We start from the raw sequence: 20,955 nt of genomic DNA, 5'->3' as shown, positions 1-20,955 counted from the left end.
AGTGCACTCTTTGCTGCAGTGTGCTGGGGGAGCAGCATCAGAACCGGCGACAACAACAGACTAAACAAACTGATCAGGAAGGCAGGTTCCATTATTGGCTTCAAATTAGACACTTTTGAAGAGGTGGTGGGGAGGAGGACACAGACTGTTATCCGTAATGGATAAACCTGAACACCCTCTTCACCACCTCGTGGACAGACAGTGGAGTTTCTTCTCCAATAGACTGCTCCAGCTCACTGTCACAAGGACCGCTTCAGGAAATCATTCCTGCCACAAGCCACCACACTGTACAGCAGTAATTTAAAGAGTTGATCTCTACCAACCTTACAAACCCCATATTTCAATGTTATATATTATTTGCACTAATACAATATTGCACATACTGCTTATTATTTACATTCATTTGTCATCTGCAAATTGCACATATTTTTTCTGGTATCTAGTTTATAGCTCTGGCTTGCTCTCTCTCTTAAGAACTGCTGTTAATACTTGCTTATATACTTAGTTAAATAGTATCTTTAATATCTTATTAGAATATTAAATGATATGTATTATATATTATTATACATACTATATAACTACATCTTTAATTATACTTTAAACAATTGCTATTATTCTATGTTTATATTCTTTTTTTCTTATTATTTTTTGGGGTTTTGAGCCTTTATGATAGGGACAACAGGAAAGGGGGCAGAGAGAGGGGACAACACGCAGCAAATGAGTGTATGTTTAACCTGCTGCTCCAACAAAAGAGTTTCTCACATTGGGATCAATAAAGGAAAAGTCTAATTCTATTAACCATGATATCTTAATCAATTGTCTTGAACAGTTCGTTGGTCTTGTAGACTGTGTTTTAAACTAGGTTAAAACATGAATCAAAAGGAAAAAGTTTTACACTTTTAGTTTTAGTCATGAAAACCATGAGTGTAAGAAACATGACATCTGTTTTGGAGTTGCAGAAAGGAGGCTGCACGGTGGCGCAGCAGGTAGTGCGCATGCCTCACAGCAAGAAGGTCGCCGGTTCGATTCCCGGTTCGGGCCTTTCTGTGTGAAGTTTGCATGTTCTTCCCGTGCATGTGTGGGTTCTCCCCAGGTACAGACCAAAAACATGCTCATTAGTGACTCTAAATTGCCCCGAGTGAATGTGTGCTTGTGCCCTGCGATCCAGGGTGTACCGCCCGAGCCAAGCCGAGTTAGGCTCCGGCCCCCCCACGACCGACATGATAAGCAGCCTAGAAAATGGATGGATGGATGGTTGCAGAAAGGAGTTGCCTTGGTCCATTACTGTTCTTCCGACACATGCTGCCCACTTGGTGATGTCATTATTGAGCACAAAGTATGTTTTCATTGTTATGCGAAAGATATAAAACTGTGCTGAGGCAAAGGCTGATGCTGCAAATATAGACTCCATTCCTTACTGTCTTTTGGCAACAAATAAATGAATGAGCAATAATTTCTTGAAGTTAAATGAGGATAAAGTTGGAATCCTACTAGTCAGTTCTAAAACAAAAAGAGAAATTCTGTTTAACAATCTGAGGAAATGAACTCCCTGGATTAAATCTGAGGTTGCAAGTTTTGGTGTTATGCTAGATTCAGATCTAAGTCCTACATCAAAAAGGTGACAAAAGCTTCCACCTTTTAAACATCGCTAAAGTATAACCATTACTAATTTACACATGCTGAAAAACTGATTCATGCCTTTTTTTCAAACCAACTTGATTATTATAATGCACAGTTTAATAGCCTTCAAAAAAACAAAACACAAAAAACAGAGACTTCAGCTCATTCAAAGCTCTGCAGCTTGGCTGAACATTAGTCCAGTTTTAACTGCTCTGCACAGGCTTCCTGTAACATCTAGAAATGATTTCAAAATCCTCCTCCTTGTATACAAAGCCCTTAATTGTTAGGCTGGCAAGCCACCAAATAGCTGGACCCAGTAATGCAGACCCGGAGACAAGACTTAAATGAATCAAACAATAATTTATTAACAAAACGGGAAACAGAAAACACGCTCACCGAGTGGATAAGAAACAAACAAAAGACGCACTCAAACGGAGTGGATAATAACAAACAAAAGACGCACTCAAACTGAGTGGATGCAAACACAAGGAGCTCCGACCAAGCGGGTATGAGGCACGCGTGGAAGCGGCAGGAAACACTGAAAACACAGCACACGGTAAGTGGCTGGATAGTAGACTGAATAACAAAACACACTTTCTCTGAGAAGAGATCGAACCAGAGACGTAGTACTTACAACCAGAAGACCAGACACCGTCATGGGAGGATGAGAGAATAATCCGGCGACTGGGAGAAGACTGCATGCTCTTTAAATACTCCAAACAATGAGGAAATGTGCTCCAGGTGAACACCTGGAGGCAGAGCCAGCTGCAGGTACAGGGATGCCCAGCCGCGGGAACAAGGGTGACAGACAGACACACACATAGGGAAAAGGGAGAGGAAACACAAAAGGAGAGACAGGAAGGTAGGATCCTAACAGTACCCCCCCCCCCCCCCCCCCAATGGTCGCCTCTTGGCGGCCTAGCAGGTTGATCCGGGTGTCTACGATGGAAGTCATCGATGAGGGTGTGGTCAAGTATGAAGGATCGAGGCACCCAGGAGCGCTCCTCCGGCCCGTACCCCTCCCAATCGACGAGATATTGGAACCCCCTGCCCCATCTTCTGATGTCCACCAGGCGTCGCACCGTGAAGACTGGACCCCCATCAATAATTTGGGGCAGAGGGGGGGATCAGATGGAGGACACGGAGGGCTGGAGGAGACGGGTTTGAGCTGCGAGACGTGGAAGGTAGGATGAATCCTCATCGTCTCCGGGAGTTTGAATGTGACTGCCTGGGGGTTAATGATCTTGTTGATGGGAAAGGGTCCGATGTACCTAGGCGACATTTTGCGAGATTCTGTCTTTAGAGGGATGTTCTTTGTAGACAACCAGACTGACTGACCTGTCTTGATTCCTCTGCTTTTTCCGTGTCAGTCCGCCGCCCGCTGTTTCACGCCCTGGTTATGCTCAAGCGCCCTGGTAGCCGTCTGCCAAAACCCCCTGATCCTCTTCACGTGGTCGGCTGCGGAAGGAACAGAGATCTCAGCCTCCTGTGCAGGAAACAGAGGGAGTTGGTAGCCTAGGGAGACTTCGAACGGGGACAGGCCGCTGGCTGATGAGGTGAGGGAGTTGTAGGAGTACTCTACCCAGGGAAGGAACTGACTCCAGTCTGCAGGGTTGTCAGCGCAGATGCACCTGAGTGCCGTCTCCAGGTCCTGGTTCACCCTCTCCGTCTGCCCGTTGGACTCGGGATGGAACCCGGAAGTGAGGCTAACTGTGGCGCCCAGGGCCTTGGCGAAAGCCTTCCACACTTGCAAGGAGAACTGGGGCCCGCAGTCCGACACGATGTCCACTGGTATGCCGTGCAGACGGGCCACGTGGGTGACCAGTAGCTCGGCAGTCTCTAGGGCAGAGGGAAGCTTGGGGAGGGCAATGTGACAAAATCTATGGCGATGTGAGACCACGGTCTGCTGGGGACAAGAAGAGGAAGGAGAAGTCTAGCCGGAGCCTTGTGGGAGTCCTTACCCTGGGCACAGGTGGAGCAGGCAGCAACGAATTCCCGTGTGTCCGCGTCCAAAGTAGGCCACCAGAAGTGGCGACGCAGCAGGGAGATGATGTGGTTAGCTCCGGGGATGGCAAGCCAGCCGATGAGCATGCGTCCACTGTAACACCTGTGAACGGACGGTAGGAAGGACAAAGAGCTTGTTGCGTGGCCCGTTACCTGGGTCAGGATGAAGACGCTGGGCCTCCCTGACCACCCCCTCAATCTCCCAGGAGAGAGCAGCGATGATGCGGTCCTTAGGAAGGATGCATTCAGGCTCGGAGGTGGCCTCAGCAGGAGAGAATTGTCTGGACAGGGCGTCTGGCTTGGTGTTGCGGGAAATTAAAGCGACTGAAGAATAGTGCCCAGCAGGCCTGCTGGGAGTTGAGGCGCTTCGCCGCTTTGATGTAGGCCAGGTTTTTATGGTCAGTCCACACCATGAATGGATGTTCAGCCCCCTCCAGCCAGTGCCTCCACTCTTCCAAAGCCAGTTTCACCGCTTACAGCTCATGATTGCCCACATCATAGTTCTGTTTAGCAGGGGAGAGATGAAAAGAGAAAAAGGCACACAGGTGCAGCCGGTTGTCTGATTCAGCATACTGCGAGAGAACAGCCCCTACCCCACTGTCAGAAGCATCGACCTCCACAACGAACGGTCTGGAGGGGTCGGGCTGGATGAGGACAGGAGTAGAGGTGAACAGTGACTTGACAGTGACAGTGTGACAGTGGCTTACGCAAGGCCTTGTCAGCCTCCGCTGACCAGTCAAACTTCACTTTAACAGAAGTCAACTTGGTCAGGGGGATGGCTATTTTGCTATAATCCCGAACAAACCTCCGGTAGAAGTTGGCGAAGCCGAGAAAACGCTGCAACTCCTTCCGGGTCTCAGGGACAGGTCACTCTGCCACAGCTCTGGTCTTCTCTGGGTCGGCCCTCAGGTTGCCATCCTGGATGATAAACCCCAGAAAAGACACAGTAGTAGCGTGAAATTCACATTTTTCAGCTTTAACAAAAAGCCTGTTGGAGAGGACCTGCTGGACATGGTCTACGTGCTCCTCCAGGGACTGCGAATGAAAAATGAGGAAGTCGTCAAGATACACAAAAACAAATCTGTTGAGGAAGTCCCGTAGGATGTCATTAATGAGGGCCTGAAAGATGGCAGGGGCATTGGTGAGGCCAAAAGGCATGACCAGATACTCAAAGTGGCCCAAGGGTGTGTTGAAGGCCGTCTTCCATTCGTCCCCCTCCCTGATACGTACCAAGTGATAGCCGTTGTACAGGTCTAGTTTGGTGAAGATGTTAGCCTGCTGGAGGAAGTCAAATGCGGAGTTAATGAGAGGGATCGGATACTTGTTACGTACCGTGATTTCATTCAACCCACGATAATCTATACGGGGTCTGAGGGACTTGTCTTTTTTCTCCAAGAAGAATCCAGCTCCAAGCGGAGAAGTGGAGGGTCTGATGATTCCTGCCGCCAAAGACTCCTGGATATACTTCTCCATCGCCTCCCGTTCCTGTCGCGAGATATTGTAGAGTTGGCCAGAGGGCAGCAGGGCGCCAGGAAGCAGGTCTATGGCACAGTCATAGGGACGGTGAGGTGGGAGAGATAGCGCCCGCTCCTTACTGAAAACCTCCTGGAAGTGATGATATGCCGCAGGCACGAGGGAGAGGTCCGGTGGTTCTGGCGGAGCGCAGGGAATCCCCTTCTCATTACCTGAGGGAGGAACAGCTGAGCGGAGACAATTGGCATGACAGAATGAGCTCCAGCCCACAATTCTCCCCTGACTCCAATCAATGTGGGGATTGTGTCTTTGGAGCCAGGGGTGACCAAGAACCAGTGGGGAGTGTGGCGAGTGCACAATTAACAATGATAGTTCTTCGTGGTGATTGCCAGACACAGTTAATCGAACAGGAGTGGTGCGGTGAGTTACCTCAGCCATGATCCTTCCATCTAGCGCGTACGCCTTGAGGGGCTCTTCCAGTTCCTCCAGTTGGCAGCCGAGGTCCTCCACCATGTGCTCGTCGAGGAGATTCTCTTCGGCACCAGAGTCTATAAGAGCCCGCAACGGAAAAACCACCTCTCCCACACCCAAAGTAGCTTGGGCCTGGAGCTTGCGAGTCTCGGGGGGAACAGGGTTAGCAGAGACTGGGCTCGTCAGTATCCCCTGAGTTACTGACGAGCCTGGTCTTTTGGCTGTATAGGACAAGCAGGGAGAGCATGACCAGTCCGTCCACAATACATGCACTCACCCACACAAATCCTCCGTCGGCGTTCGATTCTAACATTAATGGGTTGTACTACATTGATAAATCCCATTGGGCACAGTAGTATTTTCGAGCGGTGCAGGCATTCGCATGGCGCACTTGGTATTTTGGTAAACCGAGGCGTACAGAGGTGCGCCAGGATGGGCGTTGCGGCGCAGTAGGGGGGAGGTGTCGGCATAATGAGCCGGCACATATTCAACCATTTCGGTCTGCGCCAGCGGCATAAAAATGCGCTGAAAGCTCGCCACCTCAGACCTGGTCAACTCTGTGCGCCAGTGGCGCAAGTGGATGAGTGGCTGAGTCGTGTGGCCATGTCACCAACACCTCACAGTCAGGTTTCCACAGTGTCTGGCATTTCACTGCGATCAATTATTAGCAACAGCCGCAATTCGATGCAACTATCTGAGTCAGCACATACAGTCAGACCTAAATTTATATATTTTGATCGGTATCTCATCTGACCACATCGAAAGTGCATTCGGCACGCGTAATGGTCACTCAACCTGACCAAATATACACAGGTGAAACAGGGATGTCTAGTGATCTGTGACTCAAATTGCCTGGTGACAAACGTATATGCCACTTTCCCCCGGGTCAGCACATGACTCGTTCATCGTGGCGAATTCTAGCATCCCTACAGTCTTTCAGGGGGACACCCCTCTGCATGGGTAGCTGCTAGGTGATAACAGCTATCCACTGAAAACGTGGCATATATCACACCGTCAACAAGACGGCAGCGTGGTTTTAATGGTGTTTTCAGCAGTGCTCGGTCAGTCATCGAATGCACACTGCGATCAATAATTAGCAACAGCGATGATTCAATGCAACTGTCTGAGTCAGCACATACAGTCAGACCTATATTTTGATCAGCATCTCATCTGATGACATCGCAAGCCTGTTCGGCATGCGTAATGGTCACTCACCCTGACCGAATGTACACAGGTGAAACAGGGATGCGAACTAATCGGTTAACGTTGCTGTGCCAACCAGAAACAGCTGTGACATCCTACAGAGCATATATACTGCATCTCAGAGCACTCGAGAGACAGAGAGACAGACACATGGAAAAAACGAAAGTGATGATCGTTGTCCACTATTACCCACGTCATTTCATTCCAAATACAAATGTTATCATTGTAATGCTTAACGTTATCTACAAAGATGGAGTACATCATTGCTTTGAGGAGGATGAGAGGATTTACCATCTAAGGACCTCATATTTAGACATCAGAATCAGAATCAGAATCAGAAATCCTTTATTTATCCCCAAGGGAAAACTGTTTTGGTTGCAGTGCTCCTTACAAGAATAGAATTAGAATAAAATTAGAAAAGAAAGAAAAGAGAAAGAACTATATATATAAAAAGCAAATCTAAAAACAAAATATTTATATTGAGAATATATATATATGTAAACAAAATACACCACAAAATTTATAACAGAATATAAAACAATATATATATATGTACTGAGAAAAAATAAACATTATATACAAAGGAGTGTGCAAAGTAATACAAACAGATGTCATGAGACATGAGTGACGTCAGTCTCCTCCTGGGAGAAGTTTGGGCATCGGACACTTTCCCGTGGGGTCTCAGTTATCCTCGAAACTTGCCATGCGCCTGGCCAGCGGCGTTCTTAAAGGTGAGGCGAGGAGCTGCTGTGATTGCTGAAAACTTCACTCGGCTGTGTCAAACCCACTCCACGCCTTCTCCCCTCCCTCTTTCCCAGTTGCACCACTGGGTGGGACAGAGATGAGAAGGGGAAGGAGAGGCGCTGGCAGCGCAGTGGATGAAAATACCAAAGTCTGCACCATCATGCCCCATCGGCGCAGCGGACCTGACTTTGAACCGCGCCTGCGCTGGCAGCAGAGTCGAAAATAGAGCCTATTATTTGCCTTCAAGAATACTGCAATTGTCTGCAGCTGGTTTGTTGGAGGGTCCCAGCAACAGCTTTCTTTGTTAGTAACTTAATTTTTCTATCTATTGTTATTCATTCTCTTTATAAAAGACTGTGGTGTTTTTATTTTCATTTTTTTAACCCCCACAGCATCACAACAGGGTGGAGTTTTTCGGGGCAGCTTCAGGCTATGCCTGACATAGATGATACCAGTGAGGTTAAACCTGTGAGAAGACGCTCTGGGATAGGCTGACTTTTTTTTCAGTTAATTAGGAGTGGTGGTGAATCTGAATCTACCAATAACATTGAACCAGTGTGTCCCAATACTCACACTTAAAGTATTTTCTGGTCGTGCCTACTTGTGTGACATGTAACTACAAAAGTGGCCGTTAAGACTACAAGAGAGTTGAGGTTTATCAAAGCTCACTGGGACACATAACTTCTGAGGACATCCTGTTTGCACAAATACATGGTTCAGTCCTGTTCAGATGCTTTGTTTGTTAGGTAGTGCTTGTTTTCCTCCTCGCCCTATTGTTTCTGTGTGTCCCCTGCCCTCTTGTGGTCTTGTGCTGTCTACCCTGTTTTGTCTAGATTGGTGTATGGGCTGCACCTGCCGGCAAACTATGCCAGACCTGCCACACCTGTAAATTATCAAGTCATCACTCTACCCCCTCACCTGCCTGTATATAAGCCCGGCGCAGTTCACCAGTATTCGTGGAATCGTCTGCTTGCCTTAGCGAGTTTGTCCTGTCGGTGAGCCCTCAGCCCAGCCCCGTCCTGCCTGTGAAGGAAGAAGTCTCCTTTGTTTCCAGTTCTACTCAGAGCTCATTTTGCTCTCACCTTTAGTTCGCATTCTGGACTTCCTTGTTTAATAAATAAGAGTGTTTATTTTCAGTATCCACGTGTCGTCCTGCGTCTCTCCCTGGGTACATCACCGTGGGTTACTCGTCCTGTTCAAGTGTGTTTTTGCAACACATGACATTGTTGGTTTTACATAAATTCCAAATAATGAACAAATAACTAGAATCAACTCTACAACATTACAGCTACAAATCATATTGTAAAAGAAAGCATGTCCAGGAGCACAGCAAAGTAACAAAAGACAACACATCTTATTTTGAATACTTTCTGTCACGAGTTATTCATAAAATCATATTTTATATTTCCATGTTGGCAATATCATATATGCAACATTATTCTGATCAGTCTAATTTAGAATAATATCCATCCATCCATCCATTTTCTCCCACTTCATCCGGGGCCGGGTCGCGGGGGGAGCAGTCTGAGCAGGGACGCCCAAACGTCCCTTTCCCCGGACACTTCCCCTAGCTCTTCCGGGGGGATCCTGAGGCGTTCCCAGGCCAGCCGAGTGACATAGTCACTCCAGCGTGTCCTGGGTCTTCCCCGGGGCCTCCTCCCGGTGGGACATGCCTGGAACACCTCCCTAGGGAGGCGTCCAGGGGACATCCGATAAAGATACCCGAGCCACCTCAGCTGACTCCTCCCGATGTGGAGGAGCAGCGACTCTACTCTGAGCTCCTCCCGGGTGACAGAGCTCCTCACCCCATCTCTAAGGGAGCGCCCTGCCACAAAGTGGAGGAAACTCATTTCAGCCGTTTGTATTCGGGACCTCGTTATTTAGGTCATGACCCAAAGTTCATGACCATAGGTGAGGGTAGGAACGTAGATTGACCGGTAAATCGAGTCAGCTCCTTCTTCACCACGACAGACCTGTACAGCGACCGCAATCTCAATAATAATAATATATTTCTGATATTCATCGGAACTAATACGTTCTTGTAGAGCATGACCTGAAGTTACAGCCTGTTGTTTATACTCTGCAGTTGGGGGGGACGACCATTAGCAGTGTTAGCAGGAGGCTAGAACCTGTGTTTTGGTATTGAGGTGCCTGACATCCAAATGATTAATTGATTCCTTCATCGTAATAATGCACTCACTTTTCATTCATTTGTGTTTCTTGTCCTTTCTCTAACACTGTTTTATTCAGTTGTGATACCACACTGGACATTGTTTCAGAAATACTATGAGGCTTTGGCTGCTGTATAAACACTGATAGTTTACTTTGACGCAGCTTTGTTTCGATTGTGGACAGAGATAGGTAGATATGCTTAGTATTTTCCCCATTAATCAACACTGTGTTATCTTTGACATACACAGAAAATGTATGTTAAAATGTCAATAATATGTCAAATGCAATTTTCCCTTTGTGTATACCAGTTACTGATCAGAGATCACATTCATTTCTGCATACAAATCAGTTTCTTTATTGACTCCAGTAATACAACTGAAGGGTCTGACAGTGTGCCTGTGGTAACACTGGCACACTGTCAGACCCTTCAACTGGCACAACTGGTTTACTTTAGTGTACAGAGACTATGGCTGCATATTATAAATCATTACCTCATCAAAATATTGTTATTATGTGTGTCAAGATCACGAGGAAACAAAATTCAAATAAAAATGAGAAAACAAGACCCTCAATGCTGTACCTTTCAATATATCTTTCACACTGTGTCTCTCACTCTCTGCATGTCAGTCCTCTATAATGATGAAGATTAACACACACATTGTACACCGCGTTCCAAATTATTAAGCAAATTGGATTTAAGTTTCACAAACATTTTATTTTTTGTTTTTCAATTAAACTCATGGATGGTATTGTGTTTCAGGGCTCTTTGGATCATTGAAATCAATCTCAGACACCTGTGATAATTAGTTTGCCAGGTGAGCCCAGTCAAAAAAGAACTACTTAAGAAGGACATTCCACATTATTAAGCAGGCCACAGGTTTCAAGCAATATGGGAAAGAAAAGGATCTCTCTGCTGCCAAAAAGCATTGAATAGTGCAATATCTTGGACAAGGTATGAAAACATTAGATATTTCAAAACTTAAGCATAATCATCACACTGTGAAGATATTTGTGGCTGATTCAGAGCACAGACGGGTTTGTGCATATGAAGGCATAATAAGGAAGGTTTCTGCCAGACAAATTCATCGGCTTAGGAGAGCAGCTGTTAAAATGCCATTACAAAGCAGCAAACAAGTATTTGAAGCCACTGGTGCCTCTGGAGTCCTGCTGAACTCAAGGTGTAGGATCCTCCAGAGATTTGCAGTTGTGCATAAACCTACTATTCAGCCACCCCTAAACAAGCAGAAATGGTCAGAAATACATGAACACTAATTTTCAAACAGTCTTGTTTACTGATGAGTGCCATGCAACCCGGGATGGTCCAGATGGATGGAGTAGTGGATGGATGATGGATGATGGATGACCACCATGTCCAAACAAGGCTGCGACGTCAGCAAGGAGGTGGCAGAGTCATGTTTTGGGCTGGAATCATGGGGAGAGAGGGAGAAAGCTGGTAGGCCCCTTTAGGGTCCCTGAAGGTGTGAAAATGACCTTGTTAAGTATGTAGAGTTTCTGACTGACCACTTTATTCTGTGGTACAGAAAGAAGAACCATGCCTTCCATAGCAAAATCATCTTGATGCATGACAATGCACCATCTCATGCTGCAAAGAATACCTCTGTGTCATAGGCTGCTATGGGCATAAAAGGAGAGAAACTGTGTGGCCCCCATCTTCCCCCTATTGAGTATCTTTGGGGTATCCTCAAGCAAAAGATCAATGAGAGTGGGAGGCAGTTCACATCAAAACAGCAGCTCTGGGAGGCTATTCTTACATCCTGAGTCAGTGTGGACGACGGCTGACGTGCTGACGTGCTGAGGTAAGCGTATCGTCTCACTTCCTGTTTCTGGTTGCTGCCTTACGAGTAGTGTGCGTTTGTCGCTCTTGTTCCTCTGAGTGTAATTTGCTCTGTGTTTTGTTACTGCGGCCTTTTATCCGCGCTCTAGAGTAACATTAGTTCTGCTCAAGCACCCATAAGTCTGTTTATTTAGCGACCGTCAATTTTATTTGTCTACGCGCTTGTCTGCTCTGCTAGCTATACCAACTTAGCCTAGCAGCTAGCGATGGCTTCTCTCTGTCCCTCTCCAGCTCTCTTCTGCTTGGTGTGTCACATGTTTAGCTACTCCTCTGCCTCCTTTAGTGATACTGGTACGTGTAATAAATGTAGTTTATTTGGTGAGTTGGAGGCGAGGCTTAGTGAATTCGAAGCTCGGCTCCGCACCATGGAAACAAAACCATTAGCTATAGTTAGCCAGGCCCCCATAGCCGGTGCGGACCGACCAAGTGCAGCTCCGGCTAGCCGTCCCTCGACAGCTCCCGAGCAGCCGGGAAACCAGGGAGGCTGGGTGACTGTTCGAAGGAAGCATAGTCCCAAGCTGAAGCCCACAGGTCACCACCAACCGCTTCATGTTTCTAACAGGTTCTCCCCACTCGGCAACACACCCGCTGAGAAACCAACTCTGATTATTGGCAGCTCCATTTTGAGAAATGTGAAGTTAGCGACACCAGCGACCATAGTCAAATGCCTGCCGGGGGCCAGAGCGGGCGACGTCGAATCAAATTTGAAACTGCTGGCTAAGGATAAGCGTAAATACCGTAAGATTGTTATTCACGTCGGCGGTAATGACACCCGGTTACGCCAATCGGAGGTCACTAAAATTAATGTGGAATCGGTGTGTACATATGCTAAAACGATGTCGGACTCCGTAGTTTTCTCTGGACCCCTGCCAAATCTGACCAGTGATGACATGTTTAGCCGCATGTCATCGTTCAATCGCTGGCTGTCGAGGTGGTGTCCAGCAAACGGTGTGGGCTTCATTGATAATTGGCAGACTTTCTGGGGAAGACCTGGTCTGATTAGGAGAGACGGCATCCATCCCACTTTGGAGGGAGCAGCTCTCATCTCTAGAAATCTGACCGATTTTATTTATGAACCTAACCCCTGACAACTCAGAGTTGAGACCAGGACGCAGAGCTGCAGTCCTACACGCTTCTCTGCGCCTCCATTAGAGCAGTTACCCACCCAACACTCCATAGAGACTGTGTCTGCCCCCCGACCACGTAAACTAAGTAAACCAAAAGTACAGAGAAGAGGAGTTAAACATAAGAATCTAATTAAAATTAGAACAACCTCTGCAATAGTACAACAAGATAGGAGAATTAAATGTGGACTCCTTAACATCAGATCTCTGTCCTCTAAAGCTGTTCTAGTAAATGAGTTAATATCAGACCATAATGTTGATTTATTTTGTCTGACTGAAACCTGGCTGTGTCCTGAAGAGTATGTGAGCCTAAATGAAGCTACTCCTCCGAGCCATATTAATACCCACATTCCTCGAGGCAGCGGCAGAGGAGGTGGAGTTGCAGCCATTTTTGACTCAAGCCTTTTGATCAACCCTAAACCTAAACTCGACTATAACTCATTTGAAAGCCTTGTTCTCACTCTTTCTCATGAGAAATGGAAAACAGTGCAGCCACTTTTATTTGTTGTAGTATACCGCTCTCCTGGTCCTTACTCCGAATTTATAGCTGAGTTCTCGGAGTTTCTATCAAGTTTAGTCCTTGAAGCAGATAAAGTAATTATTGTAGGTGACTTTAATGTACATGTCAACGTTGATAATGACAGCCTTAGCACTGCGTTTATCTCAGTATTAGACTCAGTTGGCTTCCGCCAGAATGTACATGAGCCGACTCACTGTTTTAACCACACCCTCGACCTTGTTCTGACATATGGCATTGAAATCGAAGACTTAATAGTCTCCTCACAGAATCCTCTTTTATCAGACCATCATTTAATAACTTTCGAATTCATATTACCAGACTACCAGCCAGTAGGCAAAAATTCTTATACCAGACTCCTGTCTGATAGTGCTGTAGCTAAATTTAAGGATATGATCCCATCAGCATTTAATTCAATGCCATGTCTCAATACAACAGAGGAGTCTACCTGGTTGATAGTGCTACAGGATCGTTGCGTATGACACTTGACTCTGTTGCTCTCCTAAAAAAGAAGAAAATTAAACAGAGGAGGTTAGCTCCATGGTATACTCCTCAAACCCGCAAATTAAAGCAAACTTCACGGAAAATAGAAAGGAAATGGCGTTCTACCAATTTGGAAGAATTTCGGTCCGCCTGGCAAGACAGTCTTAAAATATACAGGAAAGCCCTCCGCAGTGCCAGGGCAGCCTATTACTCTGCACTAATAGAGGAAAATAAGAACAATCCCAGGTTTCTCTTCAGCACTGTAGCCAGGCTGACAGAGAGCCATAATTCTATTGAACCATGTATTCCTTTCGCTCTGAACAGTAATGACTTCATGAGCTTCTTTAATGATAAAATTCTAACTATTCGAGACAGAATTCATCGGCTCCTGCCGTCAACAGGTACTGTTTTGTCTTCAAACACTGAAACCGTAGAAACTGTAACTCAGTCTGTCACAGTTTTAGACTGTTTTACTCCTGTTGACCTTCACCAACTAATTTCAATAATTTCATCATCAAAATCATCTACCTGTATTTCTGATCCTATTCCGACTAAGCTGTTTAAAGAAGTATTACCTCTAATTGACTCTTCAGTATTAGACATGATCAATCTGTCTTTATCAACAGGCTACGTACCACAGTCCTTTAAAGTAGCTGTGATAAAACCGCTACTGAAAAAGCCTACTCTTGATCCAGGGGTTTTAGCCAACTATAGACCGATATCCAACCTTCCCTTTCTCTCAAAAACTCTTGAGAAAGCAGTTTCCAATCAGCTGTGCGACTTTCTAAACAATAATAGTTTATTCGAGGATTTCCAGTCAGGATTTAGAGTGCATCATAGCACAGAGACAGCACTGGTTAAAGTTACAAATGACCTTCTAATTGCATCTGATAAAGGATTTGTCTCTGTACTAGTCTTATTGGATCTTAGTGCTGCATTTGACACCATTGACCATGGCATCCTATTGCAGACACTGGAACATTTCATTGGCATTAAGGGAACTGTGCTAAGCTGGTTTAAATCCTACTTGTCAGATCGCTCTCAGTTTGTACGCGTTAATGATGACTCCTCTGTGCTCACTAAAGTCAGCTATGGAGTTCCGCAGGGTTCTGTGCTTGGACCAATTCTATTCACCTTATATATGCTTCCTTTAGGTAAGATTATCAGGAAGCACTGACATAAAGACCTGGATGACCTGCAATTTTCTGCTGCTAAACTCGGACAAAACTGAAGTTATAGTAGTAGGCCCTAAACATCTTAGAAAGTCACTTTCTGATGACACAGCAGCTACGGATGGCATTGCGCTGGCCTCCAGCACCACTGTAAAGAATCTGGGAGTCATCTTTGACCAAGACATGTTCTTTCACTCCCATGTAAAACAAATTTTAAGGACTGCCTTTTTTCACCTACGTAATATCGCAAAAATCAGGCATATTTTGTCTCAAAATGATGCAGAAAAACTAGTCCATGCATTCGTAACTTCCAGGCTGGATTATTGCAATTCTTTACTATCAGGCTGCCCAAATTCGTTGGTGAATATTCTCCAGTTGCTCCAGAACGCTGCAGCACGTGTTCTGAGAAAAACCAGGAAACGAGATCATATTTCTCCAATACTTGCCACTTTGCACTGGCTCCCTGTAAAGTTTAGAATAGAGTTTAAAATTCTCCTCCTTACTTACAAAGCCATAAATGGCCAGGCACCTTCTTATCTTAAAGAGCTCATAGTACCTTATTGCCCTACTCGAACACTGCGTTCCCAGAATGCAGGTCTACTTATGGTTCCTAAAGTCTCAAAAAGCAGACCAGGAGTCAGAGCATTTAGCTATCAAGCTCCTCTCCTGTGGAACCATCTTCCAGTCTTTGTCTGGGAGGCAGACACTGTCTCTACATTTAAGAGTAGGCTTAAAACTTTCCTTTTTGATAAAGCTTATAGTTAGGGCTGGCTCAGGCTTGTCCTGCACCAGCCCCTAGTTATGCTGCTATAGGATTAGACTGTCGGGGGACATCCAAAGATACACCAAGCTCCTCTGTCCTTCTGTCCCTCTCCATCCGCACGCTTTCATGTCCTACCACAGCGTGTTACTAACTTAGATCCTTCCCCGGAGTCTCTGTGCTTTGTCGTCTTGCAGGTTCCCATGGACAGTGGCTGAATCTGGATTGTGGATAGCAGCTGCGTCTCCTGCCTTGGCCCTGCCTGACATCCACTGCAACTGCTACTGCTATTATTACATCCACTGTCACTGTTACTGTGATTGCATGTCTGTCTCTCTGTCTCTCTCTCTCTCTCTCTCTGACTGCATTTCTGTCTGTCTGTCTGTCTGTCTGTCTGTCTGTCTGTCTGTCTGTCTGTCTCACTCTCCCTCTCTTGCTCCTCCTCTCTCACCCAACCGGTCGAGGCAGATTGCCGCCCACCCAGAGTCTGGTTCTGCTCGAGGTTTCTGCCTGTTAAAAGGAAGTTTTTCCTCGCCACTGTCGCCAAGTGCTTGCTCATGGGGGAATTGTTGGTTTCTTTGTAGATAAAAGAGCTTGGTCTGTACCAGCTCTATATGGAAAGTGTCCTGAGACAACTTCTGTTGTGATTTGGCGCTATACAAATAAAAATTGAATTAAATTGAATTACATCCTGCAAAGAAATTTCAGCAGAACTTTCCAAAAACTCACAAGTTCAATAGATGCAACAATTGTGAAGGTGATATCAAAGAAGGGGTCCTATGTTAAGATGTAACTTGGCCTGTTAAGATGTTTTTTTGATTTAAATAGCTTTTGATTTCAGATAATATGACCTCCTAATGCTGCAAATTTAACAAATGACCATTTTTAGTTTGTTACAACCTATAAAATGTTTTGAAACTCTGTTGTGCATAATAATTTAGAACAGTGCATTTTGATTTTTTGATTTTTTTAAAAAATACTGTTATCATTGGAGGGTTTGTTCAAAAAAATCTGAATTATACTATAACGGTTGATGACTTGAAATTATAATGACTGTTGTTTGCATCGACTATTTAGGAAATCTGAGAAAAATATCATTTGTATAATTTGGAACGTGGTGTACAACCCTTAAAGCAAACAGGCTCTCTGCATTATTTGTTGCTGGTGAATCTGCTGACAGTGTTCTCAGCATTCCTCTTATATTTCATCACATTTTCCGGCACACTGAGTGAAACACAAACAAGCATAACAGGTGCAAGCTGGATTACCTTTCCAATATAGTAGAATGGGAACCAGGAGAGAAAGATGTCAGCAAAAAACTCTGCCACACTGAAGACTCCATACACCACCCAGTAGGTCAGCCATTTAGTATCATCCTCTTTGGTGGCACTTTCAATGGCCTTAATCCTAGAAACAGATAGGAACAACATATAAGTGAAATGGTTTGATATATAAGGTCAACATTACTCTTGAAAATCATGTCCAGTATGTGGATGTCTCATTCAGTTTTGTTTTGTTTTGTTTTGTTTTGTTTTTTACTTCCATCCCTCATTTGTTTTTCCCTTTCCTTTTTTCCAAAATTTTCTTTCTTTCATTTATCTCTCCTTGAGGCTATACCTTGTGATGTCTGAAATTTCTTTGCAGGACATTCCTGACTAATTCAGTGATCAGTTGCATCACTCAGGGTGTTTTCTCACCTCTGAAGTCATGGTTTTGGTTAGGGAAAGACAGCCATGGATCAAAATAACTAAATGACACAGTTGGTAGGTGATGAATACCAAAATACAAGTTCTACTGTTGAAGTCACACTCTTAGTACACTTAACTATTCTTAAGCATCCACCCTCAGGGGTGTCAAGCTCAAATACACAGTGGGCCAAAATCAAAAAAATTGTTCCAAGTTGAGGGCTGGACTGGTTCAATATTTATTGAAAACTGATTGAAATGACCTTACTAAACATACTGAACCGGGAACTAACACAGCCTATAAGTTATTGCCTGTACAACAACATTAATAATTAAATATTACATTTTGGTGCGTGCAATATACCGGCAGGCCAGCCCTAATAATAATCTGATATTATCATGTGGGCCAAAGATAATTCCATCCATCCTGAGTTTGACATATATGGTTTAGAGAGTCTGGGAAGCCTCTCAGGCTTATATGAAGAGAAAGATTATAGCCAACTCCAGTAAGAAAAAAAGAGAGCAAATACAAAGAAAAGTAGGAAAAGTAAGGAATCTTAAAACTCCATTTAAGGAGTCAGAGGGAAACTACTGGCCAGATACTTACACGAAAAAAAGACTAGTTATGCCATACCAGCTATTAAAATGTGAAAAGAGAAATAGAGACCAACACAAGAGACACTGATAAAGGGTTTGCTAATTTTTAGAAACAACTTCACAATCAGAAATCAGAGGTGGGTGATTACGAGTAATAAAGGCTGGAAAGTTGCCTTGACTAGATGGTTTTCCCTCAGAATATCATCAAAAATATGTTGACAAATGGGCTCCTGTTCTACAAATATGAATGAGGAATCTTTTTCACTGGGGAAACTATCAGATACATTTAATGAAGCTCTGATCTCTCTTATTGTTAAAATAAACATAATAAATAAAGATCCAGGAAATTTTAGACCTATTAATGTCGACTACAAAATGACAACAGTTCTTGCTATGAGATTGCAAATTTTTTTTTAGCACATTTGATACACACAGATCAAGTGGGATTCATAAAGGGAAGGTCAGGAATGTCAGGTGCCTATTGCACCTTACCTATACTTTGGCAAAAGCAACTCAACAGCTTCCTTTTCCTTGGATGCTAAAAAAAGCATTAGATTGGGTGGAATGGGGTTTTTTATGATATACTCTTCAAATATTTGAGTGTGGGGAAGAAGTGGGTGAACGCAATTTATTCAGATCCAAGGGTGACTGTAACAACATATGGAATGATATCGCTCTTTTTTTACTTTAACACCTGGGACCAACACCTGGGACCAAACAAGGAGATCCCCTCAGTCCATTATTCTTTATACTATTTCTGGAGCCCCTAATCACTCCAATCAGGGTAGGGATTGGTACACAAGAGACATTTTACTAGTATCAAGGACCAGGTACCAACAATCCATAATGTTCTATGTACAATTGAATCTTTTTCAAAAATATCATGGTACAAAACAAATTGGCAAAAATACGAAGGCATGCTGATATCGAGAGTATGCAACCAATCAGCTATGGCCACATTTCAGTTTAGATGGATCCCAGTAGCAATGAAATATCTAAGTACTTGGATTTTGAAGGGATACATGCGGTCAGTGATCTCTACAGAGACATATCATTTATATCATTTGAGGACCTTAAAGAAGAATTTAATCTAATGGACAAAGGGGATTTCTGCAAGTATTTATAGATGAGGAGCTGCTTAAAAATGTTCTATCCTTAATTGGCTCTTCGTTATTTGATATGTGTAAGGATGTGCTCATCTGTCTATCCCTAGTGCTTTCCTTTACCCCTTTTCCCTTGGTGCTATTTGTCTGTCTATCTGTTCCCCTGTCTGTCTGAGGCTAGGCGTGGCCTCCAACTATCTCTGCTGGCTCCAACTATCTCTGCTGGCCTTCTCACCTGCGGACCTGCTGCACATTAGGCTCATCAGACCAGCTGTACATAAGGTTGGCTTTCTGCACCACTGGTTGCCAGTTTGTCCTGATCTCTCCCATGTGAAACGTCTTTTCTCCGTGTGAATATCGCTTGAAAAACCCTTCTTCAGAATTTATTCCCAGCCAGACTGAGTTCATGTTGGATTTTTGTGTTTGTGTTTTTGGACTTCCACTAAATGTTCTCTTTTGCAGTGCTATCCAGTAGGGCTGGGCAGTATACCAGGTCACACCGAATACTGGTGTATATTTTTTATTATGATATGAATTTTTAATATAGTGCCACACCGGTGTATGTGATTACACAACGCTGCACCGCACAACACTGTCTCAGACGGGACCGTTTTTCATTGGTGCAGGGCATGGTGAGGGTAAACTGTAGTGCTCTGGTGTTATGTTACGGTGAAGATGGATGGGACAGACATTGAAAGTTCCGAAATCGAAGCTGCAGAACTAGCAGAACAGGATGACACAGAAGAACTTGTGCCAAAAAGAGGAGCCATGTCTGTTGTATTTTTTTGGTCAGGCTAAAGTTGTCGCTGGAGATGGCAATACAAGCAACTTGCTCCACCACCTTAGCCGCAAGTATGTCTTGGAATATCAAGAATGTATGAAGTTAAGATCAGCGCCCTCCACATCAGCAGGTAACACAGGAAAAGCAGAAGAAAAATTGAGCCAAATGTCACTTCAAGGTGCATTTACTAGAGGGACTCCCTATGACAGAAAGAAAAAAAAACAAAAAACGGTGGATCGAGATTGCAAACTCTGTCACCATCCACCCAGGCAAAGACATGGTCCTGCATAACACTGTAGAAGAAAAAGGCTTCAGTCAGATGATCAAGACATTGGATCCCAGTTATGAAATGCTGAGCAGAAAATACTTAAGCCAAGTTGCGATCCCCAACTTGTACTGTTCAATAAGAGCGCTGCCTGTACAGGGGGCAGTATCAGATGCGTGCAGTGCAGATGGTCAACGCTCATGCTGGAAAGCACTGATCCTAATCAGAATGACAGGGAAAATGATAACTTTATAAAAATAACTTTATTTATATGGCACCTTTTAAAAACAAGGTTTACAAAGTGCTTTATAGAGCAGAGGGCCCAACAGAGGGCCAGTAAACAGGCTGAACATGCTTAGGTCAAGAGCAAAATAAAATAAAAAGATGGGGGAGAAAAGAAGGTCAAGAGTAAGAAGGCAATATCAATTTCTAAAAAGGAGACAAAGAGAAAGTGATAAGAAAAAGAAAAGAACAGAAAAAAATGAAGAGATAACATTATAAAAAAGCAAGTCTGTAAAAATGAGTTTTAAGAAGTGATTTAAAAGAGTCAACCGAAACTGCAAGCCTTATCTCCTCAGGCAGGTCATTCCAAAGTCGAGGGGCTCTAACAGAGAAGGCACGGTCACCTCTTGTCTTGAGTCTCGACGTTGGAACAACCAAGAGTGACTCACCTGAGGATCTAAGGCAATGAGCTGGATTGTATGGGGTCAACAAATTAGCAATATAATTTGGGGCCAAGCCCTGACGAGCTTTAAAAGTGATCAGTAGAATCTTAAAATCAATCCTAAAACACACTGGGAGTCAGTGGAGAGAAGCTAAAATCAGAGTAATGTGGTGATATTTATTAAAACCAGTGAGAAGCCTAGCTGCTACATTCTGGATCAGTTGGAGGCGAGAGTGTGTTTTGTTGTTTATAGAGAAGAAGA

General features: G+C 44.4%; 1 protein-coding gene across 1 annotated transcript in view; it reads right to left on the bottom strand.

The window, feature by feature from the left end:
• reep5 (receptor accessory protein 5) overlaps positions 1–20,955 on the bottom strand; it is a 53,167-nt gene that overhangs the window by 19,799 nt on the left and 12,413 nt on the right. The window contains exon 3 of the mRNA XM_070988493.1: positions 16,867–17,005. Coding sequence (XP_070844594.1) covers positions 16,867–17,005 — 139 coding nt within the window. The remainder of the gene's footprint in view (positions 1–16,866; positions 17,006–20,955) is intronic.

The sequence above is a fragment of the Chaetodon trifascialis genome, chromosome 20, assembly GCF_039877785.1.
Source record: "Chaetodon trifascialis isolate fChaTrf1 chromosome 20, fChaTrf1.hap1, whole genome shotgun sequence".
In the NCBI taxonomy this organism is placed as follows: domain Eukaryota; kingdom Metazoa; phylum Chordata; class Actinopteri; order Chaetodontiformes; family Chaetodontidae; genus Chaetodon; species Chaetodon trifascialis.
This window is presented reverse-complemented; position numbering and strand designations above follow the sequence as displayed.